The sequence below is a fragment of the Sinocyclocheilus anshuiensis genome, unplaced genomic scaffold (genome assembly GCF_001515605.1).
Source record: "Sinocyclocheilus anshuiensis isolate Anshui unplaced genomic scaffold, SAMN03320099.WGS_v1.1 scaffold277, whole genome shotgun sequence".
Classification (NCBI taxonomy): Eukaryota; Metazoa; Chordata; class Actinopteri; order Cypriniformes; family Cyprinidae; genus Sinocyclocheilus; species Sinocyclocheilus anshuiensis.
Genome location: NW_015536463.1, coordinates 931,935 through 942,574, shown reverse-complemented (window position 1 = coordinate 942,574; position 10,640 = coordinate 931,935). Strand labels below are relative to the sequence as shown.

General features: G+C 36.2%; 2 protein-coding genes and 1 non-coding gene across 3 annotated transcripts in view; 2 read left to right on the top strand and 1 right to left on the bottom strand.

Moving 5' to 3' along the window:
* Window positions 1-1,615, top strand: part of LOC107685482 (WD repeat and FYVE domain-containing protein 2-like) — a 10,911-nt gene extending 9,296 nt beyond the window's left edge. Inside the window, exons 10-12 of the mRNA XM_016482107.1 lie at window positions 223-353; window positions 432-540; window positions 627-1,615. Of these exons, the coding sequence (XP_016337593.1) occupies window positions 223-353; window positions 432-540; window positions 627-656 (270 nt within the window). The 3' untranslated portion in view covers window positions 657-1,615. The remainder of the gene's footprint in view (window positions 1-222; window positions 354-431; window positions 541-626) is intronic.
* Window positions 1,616-2,774: 1,159 nt separating this feature from the next.
* Window positions 2,775-8,199, bottom strand: LOC107685263 (dehydrogenase/reductase SDR family member 12-like). Its single transcript, XM_016481820.1, has 10 exons — window positions 8,060-8,199; window positions 7,859-7,992; window positions 7,549-7,631; window positions 7,352-7,444; window positions 6,770-6,851; window positions 6,478-6,539; window positions 6,070-6,174; window positions 4,022-4,112; window positions 3,776-3,913; window positions 2,775-3,636 (listed from the first exon to the last, which is right to left on the bottom strand). Exons 1-10 carry the CDS (start codon window positions 8,113-8,115, stop codon window positions 3,524-3,526), a joined length of 957 nt encoding a protein of 318 aa, XP_016337306.1. The 5' UTR covers window positions 8,116-8,199; the 3' UTR covers window positions 2,775-3,523.
* A 362-nt stretch (window positions 8,200-8,561) lies between these two features.
* Window positions 8,562-8,674, top strand: trnal-caa (transfer RNA leucine (anticodon CAA)). Its single transcript has 2 exons — window positions 8,562-8,599; window positions 8,629-8,674. It is a non-coding gene; the product is annotated as a tRNA-Leu (tRNA).
* The last annotated feature ends 1,966 nt before the right edge of the window (window positions 8,675-10,640 follow it).

Here is a 10,640-nt window from a genome sequence, read left to right as displayed (position 1 = left end):
ATGTTCTAGTACACCCCCAAAACAAAATCAAGACTTTGTAAAAGAGCATAATAGGACCCCTTTAAAATATCTTACCATAAAATATATTTATACTGCAAATGCATTAAGACCTATTTTCAGAAAATATGAATAAAGTGCTTCTGATTAAGTTTGCAGTCCGTTATTCAGCCTTCAGCCCACACTTTAATCTCATATAAAGCAGCTTGATTTGCTCTTTCCCAGCATCACTGTAGGAAGTGTGGCCAGGCCGTGTGTGGAAAGTGCTCCTCTAAACGCTCCACTATTCCTCTGATGGGATTTGAGTTTGAGGTGCGGGTTTGTGACAGTTGTCACGGCTCCATTACAGATGAGGAGTAAGTCAAATGTTGATTGTCTTCAATGTTTTGAGTCTCTTACATGCTAGAATCACCTAAAGCTTTCTTTTTGTCCAGACGGGCGCCCACTGCAACATTCCATGACAGTAAGCACAGCATCATACACATGCAGTATGAACCAACCAGGGGCTGGCTGCTCACCTCCGGGACAGACAAAATCATCAAGGCCAGTACCTGTTCTCATTCAATTGTGAGTGTACTGTTTGATAGAGACTGAGCTAGTTTTAATATCTGTGGTGTGTTTACATTCAGCTATGGGACATGACTCCAGTGGTATCATGAGAATCCTGTGTATCGTCTGAAGGCAGGAACTAAGAATCAGTGCTGAACCTGAACTGAGAATCATGTGTTTGTGGAAAACGTTCAGGTCACTTTCCATGGGCAGCTTTATCTTATGGAGGAAAAACTCAAGGATATCCTGACATCGAACTGAGAATGTGCAATTGTATGTATTTGTGCATGTGCACGTGGGTTATGGGAACAAACGTGTAAATATTGTCCAGTGTAAATCTGCTTAGTTCAGGTTGTTTATATTGAGGTAAATCAGTGTTATGTTGTCTGTGAAACTCTTCGCACTCATTCTATCATCATCTTATGTCTTATCCCAAACACAAATGAATCCTTGTTACACTGCATCAAAGCATGCTGGAACTGATTTATATTGAAGTGCCTTTACCGCACCTCAATCAGTGGTTTATGGCATGGGAAAACAGTCTCTGCTATTGCCTCCTCGTCAACTATTTGAATCTTTAAATGTAAGCACTTAGTTTTACTGGTGTTTTAATACCAGTAAATTTAATTGGAGGATTTAATGTGCACATAATCATAAATGCTGTTGTTTACACAGGGTGAAATTCAATAATGCTTCATTGTCATAATATTGTGTTTGATCTTATTAAAGCGGATGTTTCATAGACATCTCATTACTTGTAAGAAACATTCATGATATTTCATTGTTTCTTTGGATCAGAAAATATTATGGTGGTAGTTTAAAACACATTTTGACTTTATTTGTCAGGCATATTTTTTTCTGTATGTTGAATTAAGCAAGTGGACATTTGGACATTGGTAATAGCTCATTGTAAAGCCACAGTGGGTAAAACATTACAGCTGAATGGTCACAGGGTAAGGACAAATAAAACCGCAGGAATGGCACAAAATAAAGATGCTTTACTTTGTAACTGTGTAATTGCAAATGTGACCCTGGACCACAAAACCAGTCATAAAAGAGTCCATTTTTGAAATTGAGATTTCAATAAATTTGAATAAATAAGCTTTCCATTGATGTATGGTTTGTTAGGATTGGACAATATTTGGCTGAGATACAACTATTTGAAAATCTGGAATCTGAGGGTGCAAAAAAATGTAAAAAAATAAATCAAAATATTGAGAAAATTGCCTTTAAAGTTGTCCAAATGAAGTTCTTAGCAATGTATATTACTAATCAAAAATTAAGTTTTGCTATATTTGCGGTAGGAAATTTACAAAATATCTTCATGGAACATAATATATCCTTAACTTAATATCCTAATGATTTTTTGAATAAAAGAAAAATCTATAATTTTGACCCATGCAATGTATTGTTGGCTATTTCTACAAACATACCCGTGCGACTTATTACTGGTTTTGTGGTCCAGGGTCACAAATGTGGAGGTTGGATTGCCTATTAGCTTTTAAAAAGGACCAATTTGACAAAAATGTCCATTTTAAAGAACACTTCCATTTAAAAATTTGTGGTCAGTTTTTGTGTTTTTGAAAAGAGTCTCTTAAGCTCAACAAGGCTGCATTCATTTGATCAAAAATACAGTAAAAACAGTAATATTGTGAACTATGTCTACAGTTTAAAAGAATTGTTTTCTATTTGAATATTTTTTGTAAATATAATTTATTCTCTTGATAGCAAAGCTGAATTTTCAGCAGTCTTCAGTGTCACATGATCCTTCAGAAATCATTCTAATGTGTTGATCTGTTGCTCAAAAAACATCGTAATTAAAACAGTAAGTGCTGCTTAATATTTATGTGGAAATAGTGATACATTTTGCAGGATTCTTTGATGAAGTAAAGCATTTACTTGGGAAAAAGAAATCTTTTGTAACAAAAAATGAATAAAAGCATTGATTTCTTTTAAAAATAAAAAGTCTTACTGACCCCAGACGTTTGAATGGTAGTGTAAGTAATAACTGGAGTGAAAGTCTTTATTCATTTTGAAATGAAAGTATTGTTTGTTTTTTTGTCACTGGAGCAACACTTATTATTTTACTGTTTGTAATGGTTCTTTAATTCTATTAAATAAAAACCATTTCAAGTCCTGTGGTTTAGTCTCAGCTCAAGTAAACATCATGAACACAATTTGGATTTTATCAGTTGTTTGGGCAAAAAATAAATGTTAATAAAAATGAAAACATATAATAATGACTTCCCTAAAAGATTGAGACAGAGAGATTAATTGTTCATTATTATCTTTAATTAAGAATCATGTCAGTCGTAACAAATTGACAAAAATAAAAAGTCATTTTTAGTTAATAACTGGCTAGTTAACTACAAACTCATTTGTAAGTGTATTTAAGGGGCAGGTCTAGAATATTTCTTCCTATTTATCTTCACATGTATTTGTTTAATTTGAATATGAGTTATAGGTAGTGTTGCATAGCATGTTCTTGATGTCAGTTTGTTTTTTGGAATAGCAGTTTTAGATTTATGAATAAATAATCTGCTATTTACATACTGAAACAGTTGTCTGATTCATCAAGCATGCAAACTCAGTTCCTTGAGGTTGTTCTACTCATTTAGCACAGCAGCTTCAACATTCATGTTAGAGGTAAGACTGCAAACAATTAATGCAGAATGTTAACCACAGATGTCATTTGACTTCAAAATCGATAAACTCAAAAAAACAGCCATTGCAAAAAGTGGATGTACTAGTTTCTTGCCTCAAACTAGTATAATAAAATGCTTTGGAGTGTATTTGTTTGAAGAACAGACAATAGGTTTGAAATATTTGAAACATTTCAGATTGTTTTGGTAAGCAGTTTTGTTATAGTATTCATGAGCTTTTCACATCTCTGCAATTCTCACCGTTATTGAGAATGAATATCACAGTCTGTGTGTGGAATGATGGCTTCTGTGAATTTGGCCGCTAACCCAAACAATTAACACTTGAATTTCACAGCGAGCTCCTCCAGCTTGCTCATCAGCTTCTGGTCTTCAGCTGGTGAAGACCTGGAGGAGGCCAGAAGCAGATGCGTAGAAACCGCTTTTCTGTCTGCAGATAGTTTGAGAAACAGAGGTCAAAGTTCAGTTACATGTTAAAGACAGATTTAATCTGCAACGTAAAATACATGTTATAGATGATGTGTACAGCATACTAAAGCATGCTTTCACATTTTATAAAGATGCTTGACCTTGGAAGAAGAGGCCGCTGGGCTGTCTGCTGGCGGCATCTGATATGGCCAGCCACACCACTGTGTCTGCACCTTGAGCTTCGGTACGGAGTTTATTCTTCATTTTTGCATGAAAATCTGGCATGGATGACTGCACAGCTGTAGATGAAACAAAAACATTATCTTTGTGACTGAGACTGCAAGATTCCTGTATCAATCAAGATATTTCCTTGCAGTTGATGTACACTACACACACATGCTGCCCACCTGGGGTGTCTGCCCAGCCTGGGTGCATTGACGAGAAGTGGATTTCTTTGTGCTGAGCTGCCCATTGCTCTGTCATGATCACCTGTTGCCTCTGAGAAAGATCACAGTTAACATTGAATAACTCCAGATTCTTTACTAAAAACATCAAAAACACTACGCTAAATAAAAAAAAAAAACTGCATAAACATGAGGGCAGTAAATCAGGTTACACGAGCATCAAAAAGTTTACCTCAATGACAATTATAACGGTCAATGTACAACCACAATTAGAAGTTGGGAGGTTTTGTAAAATGCAATAAAATGAATCTGTGATTTGTTAATTCTCTAACTTTTATTTAATTGACAAAAGTACAAAGAAAGGATTTCCAAAGTTTTCACTGACCAACGTAAATGTCTTTTGTATATATGAACAAATTTTGTTTTTGCCAGCTGCAACACATTCCAAAAAAGTTGGGACAGAGGCTAAATAAAAGTGAAACGTTTATAGAATATACACGTTCAACTGTTTTGAAACAGTTCACAGTAAGCAGGTGAATTGGTAATAGGTCAAGGTATCATGTTTGGGTATAAAAGGAGCATCTCAGTCTTTGCAAGCAAAGCTGGATCATGGCTCACCACTTTGTGCCAAATTTCACGAGAGAAGTGTCAAACAAATCAAAAATCACATTTTGCAATGCAAAATTACAAAGAATTTAGGTCTTTCACCAAGTACCATACATAATATTGTGAAAAGATTCAGGGAATCCAGAGAAATCACAGTACATGTAGGACAAGGGAGGAAACCTCAGTTGAATGTGCTTGACCTTTGAGCCCTCAGATGGCACTGCATAAGAAACCGTCGTGCTGCGGTGTTAAATATAGCCATATGGGCTCAGGAGTACTTCAGAAAACCACTGTCATTTACCACAGTCTGCTGCTGCATCAAGAAATGCAACTCGAATATCTATTACTCTAGGAGAAAGCTATACATCAATTCTATGCAGCGATGCTGCCAGGTTCTCTGGGCCAGAGCTCATCTCAGATAGTCAAAAAGACATTGAAAATGTGTGCTGTACTCAGATGAGTCCACATTTCAAATTGTTTCCGGGAAAAATGGATTTCGAGCTCTCAGTCCCAAAGACCAAAGGGGCCATCCAGACTTTCATTAGTGACAGAAGCGAAAGCAAACGTCTGTCATGGTTTGGGGGTGAGGCAGAGCAAACAGCATGGGTGACTGGCTTATGTGCGAAGGTACTATTGACATGGAGGCATATATTGGGATTGTACAGAGATATATACTGCCGTCAAGATGATGTCTTTCATGGGAAGTCCATGGTTATTAGATCAAGGCAATGCCAGCTCTCATTCTGCATGTGCTACAACAGCGTGGTTTCATAGAGACAGAGTGAATGTGTTAGACTGGCCTGCCCGCAGTCCAGATCTGTCTCCAACTGAAAATGTGTGACCAGTCATGAAAAGGAGAATCAGACAACGGATTCTGAAGTCTTGTATCAAGCGAGACTGGACAAAAATTTTGCTTGCAAAACTTTAACAATTAGTATCCTCAATTCCCAAACAATGAAACATTGTAATTAAAAGGAAGGTTGATGTGACACAGTGTCAAACGTGTCTCTTTCCCAACTTTTTTGGAATGCGTTGCAGCCATCAAAATCAAAATTTGTTCATATTTTCAAAATACATTTACGTTGGTCAGTGAAAACTTTGGAAATCTTTTACTTTTGTCAATTAAATAAAAGTTAAAGAGAATGAACAAATCACAGATTCTTGATTTTATTGCATTTTACAAAATGTCCCAACTTCTCTGGAATTGGGGTTGTAACAAAGGCAGAGTGGTGCTGGAATCTGTGCCACTGTATTGTGCTATTATTTTAACAGTGAATGATGGACTGGATTGGTAAGCCACCAAAAGCGTAACGGCTACATTTTTGTATGCTTTGTAGTTAATGAATTTTTTTAAGCCAAACAATAATATAAATATAAAAAAGATGCTGCAGTGCAACGTTTTTACTGATTTAAATTGTGAGTTTATAGTTTGTTTATAGTAGTACCTTGTTCTGTGCATAGGCCATGGTGCCGTCAAAAGAGCCTTTCTCAAACTGAAGTTCCTCTACATTTAACTTCTGAACCAGCATCCCACCAGATGACACAGTGATCTGTAATAAAAAATAAAATAATTCATAAAAATAATTATAAAATAAACAATAAAAATAAAAAATAAACTAATATACAAAATAATAATAAAAATAATTTTCTTAATTTCTCTGAAACATTCATTACTACTAAAAAAATATGAAAATTAACCAATTTAATAATAATAATAATAATACAGTTTTAATGAAGTTGTTTTAACATTCATAAACATGTCACTTAAGTCATTCATTTCTGGTAGCATTGTGAGGGTAAATGTGTTTGGAAACAGTTATTAACCATGCATTAGGATGCATTTCTTCTCTCACCACTCTGGGATTCTCTGACTTCTTCAGTGTGGGAATCAGCGCTGTTGTCAGTACATACGTCCCTGTAAAACACACAAGATGAGTGAGACGACTAGTCACTCTTATCTCTTCTTATCCCTTGATTTCAAGAGGTGGCACTAAAAACATTCTCTACCACAGGGGTGGCCTGTGACCTTTGTAACTCAATAGTATAAAACAGGCAAAACTAAAATACTGCAGTAAAAGCTCATACTTTGTTGTCCATATTGGAAAAAACATATGATCAGAAAAAAACATGAATCAACTTTCCTACCTAGTGTGTTTGTCGCAAAGTTTTTCTCCAGGCCATCCTCTGTCAGTTCTCTCTGATTGACCATGCAACCAGCATTATTGATCTACGGTAATAAATCACATGAAGATAAAAGACAAAGGGCTGAACAATAGAAGCATGACAATGTATGTCACAGTCAAAGCAGTTGTAAAATGACTATAAACAGACATGAATGTACATGCTATATTACTTGGGGGAAGATGAAATATTAGATTCTTTTTAAATTATTAAGAATAATTTAAAATGACGAGGAATGAATTACTGTTACTTTATACAATTGACTGAACAAATTTATCACAGTGCAGTTACCCGCACGTTATAACAGCAATATCCATGTGCATTACTGTGATTTTACTTTGTGCACAGCCTCTCGTGGCTTACTGTTTCAGCTTATTATTATTGATATTATATATTTTTATATTATTCTTTTTATTATCTGTGTCCTGTCTTGTCACTGTCATTCTGTTGTACTGTGGAGCTTCTGTCACTAAAACAAATTCACTAGTAATAAAGCTCATTCTGATTCTGATATGTTGATATGTCTTAAACTTGGAATACATTTACCAGAACATGTAGATTATGTTTCTGAGAGAATCCACTAGCAAACTCCCACACTTTCCTGGGGCTGGACATGTCAACTAGGTGAACATGGACATTCTGAAAGCAAATGAGAGACAAACTCAGACGAGAGTTCACTGTTTCTGTCCTAGAAGCATGTGAAATAATTTTCATAGTATATAAATGTACTTCTGAAAATATACCTCATTTTTACATCTCTCCACAATGTCTTTCCTTGCCTCATTTGCACGATCTTCATTTCTGCACACCAGATGTACTGTCCCACCTGAAGATAAACTGTTTGAATGAACTTTGAATGGCTTTTTTAACAGCACTACACATCTTTTGCCAGTAGGAGTCACTGTTGCGTCCCTTTTGTTGGTTAAACTTTAACCTAAATGTCATAACAGGGTTTTGATGGAACGTACAAGATCTTCCAAGTTGAGCAGTTATTGAAGGACAAACTATAACCAGAAGTCTCTGTTCTGAATTAACAAAGCCATGTTTTCTCACCTCTTTTGGCGATTTCGCAGGCGGCGGCTCTACCGATGCCGCTGTTCGCTCCGGTGATGATGAACGAGCGGCCGCTCACATTCACCTCCAGATCCGCCTCGCTGAAGCTCCTCGCCGCTGCCTCATAGCCGCCCCTGATGAGGGTTAATGAGATTTGAACTGGTGCACTGCTGAAATTAAAATACACTGATGATGACTTACTTCGTATATTCCTGTAGACCCTTCAGGAACCAAACTGTGTTTCGGTAGAGAGACATCTTCAGGATTTCACTCGTTCTCACTCAAGAGCGGTGTCATGACATACGAGCACGTTGGAAATCAGAGCTACGCCCCTGCGGCGTTTAATAACAGATCACATGTTAAATGTGTTGTAAGCGCGGGTTACAACACGCATTCGCGCTTCATAAAACGATAAACGTTCTTTTCTCAGTGAAAGCCTTAATTATGTGCACTTATTTGAAATAGTTTCTAAAACATAAATGAAAAACAGACATATTTAGATTTGAATTCCATCATATACTGGCGTCGTATTTTATTTAGGAAAGTCAAATGTACCAGGCATTTTTCAAAATTTGAACAGGCGCGCAAGTTTTTGTCGTGTACGACCTGTTTTTATATAGCTTATGTGTACGACATTTAAGAAAACAAGATCAACCGTTTTCATTAATATGGATAGTAGCAAATTTTCTAAACTTTCCAAAATGTCAGGATGGCCGAGTGGTCTAAGGCGCCAGACTCAAGGTTCAAACCTTCCCAGTGAAACATGGGTCTTCTGGTCTCCGACTGGAGGCGTGGGTTCGAATCCCACTTCTGACAAAATATTTTTGAAGTTGATTAAAACTGGGTTTCTATTTCTGCGTAAAATATATTTGATTGTGGTTTCAACTGTAAAATGTACCCAACAGGCAAGGTAAGGTTAAAAAAATCTGTATAAAAATAATGATTTATAATTTAGCGAATCAGAATTTAGGTAGGCCTAATTCAGGAATGACAGTAATTTCTCTCTCATTGCACTGCCATTGTGTCAAATTCCACTTTATGTTTTCCAATAAAAATAATTTATTCCTGTTTTAAGTGTTTTTGTTATGCTCTTTCATGTGATACAATCAGCGGTCTTTCTCCTCACCAATTCTTTCATCAGTTTTCAGAGACAAGCAGTCATGTTTGTGAATGTCTTCTAATTTAAATAAGTAATAAAAGAGTAATAAGTAATTTAAAGAGTAATAGCCTACAACTCCACTACCAAGACAGGTCAAGCTATTATCTGTAAGTTCATCACTATGTACATAAAGTAGCTGATAAAATGATGCTCTGGACTGCAATGACTTTGAAATCCCTTGAGATGGCGCAAGATCAAACAATGGCAGTTAAATTTGAACTGCATATAAATATCTTGAAAAATTAAAGTGTTTCATAATAATAATAATAATAATAATAATGCATATATGTTAAAACATTAAGCAGGTCACGATCATAGGTTAAATATGGCTTTAATTTCCACTATTACCAATTTTTACAACAAAAAAAACTTTGCTATAAATACAAAAATTCGGATTGTGTACATATCAACATATTTTACGTAGGCCGTGCTGTATCATGAATAAATCATGGCTAACGCCCTTTAGCCGTGATTTAGTCACGATACGGCACGGCCTCTCGTACCTTGCTTTCATAAAACGGTTACCACACAATACAAAATATTGAAATTTTACTTTTTTGAAGCAAGTGCCTTAAAAGGTCATGAAACCCCAGACTACTTTTTCTAAGATTTTAGCAGAGGTGATTGTGTTGCACATCATAGAAGACAATGTTAGCATCCGATAATTTTAACTGTTGGAGAAAACTGGTTAATTTTAAGCAGTGGTCTCAAACTCAATTCCTGGAGGGCCACAACTCTGCAGAGTTTAGCTCCAACCAGCTCCAAATCACACCTGCTTGGAAGTTTCTAGTAATCCTGAAGACTTTGATTTGCTGGATCAGGTGTGTTTGATTAGGGTTGGAGCTAAACTGTGCAGAGCAGTGGCCCTCCAGGAATTGAGTTTGAGACCAATGTTTTTAAGCTTTTTTGCGCTATTTTCATCTTCCGGGTTTAAAATCTACATCGTGTTGACGTCACAATTTGTGACGTGGCAATGGACTATAGTACATCATGACACGTCGGTGTCTATTAAATTATTAATGAGTTCTTATACTTCGCTTAATTATTCACAAGAGCATGTGTTGATTTGCTATGACAGACGTTTCAGACAGTGAGATGACGTCTTAACTGAGAGAAACGTTCATGGATCAGAGTGTTTGTTTTTGCTTTGTAATAAGAGTTCTGCACAAACGCGATTCATTCACTTAGTGAGTGTAACCGTTTTTACAGCTCCGTGACACAACCCGTCAAAAGGCGTATATAAACGCCACAGAATAAGCCTTAAAAGTTCTCAGAAGTGCAACAGTGCGTTCATATATATGTTTTCGATGCAAAGTGCAAATGGCTGTGCATTTATTTGTGCTTTTAACTCGATGGGAGCGAAATGAAACTATATGAACGCGTACGAAGTGTGTCTGTCCCCCCTCTTCCCCCTCTGCTCGCAGCGCACCACGCCCACCTTTTTAGCGTTTTTTAAAGGGGTAAGCTTTTTCACTTTTTCAACTTTAGTTAGTCTGTAATGTTGCTGTTTGAGCATAAAAAATATCTGCAAATTTACAAAGCTCAAAGTCCAATTCAAAAGGAGATATTTTATTTAACAGAAATCACTTTTCAAAAACTACAACGCATATTTTCCGGGATTTG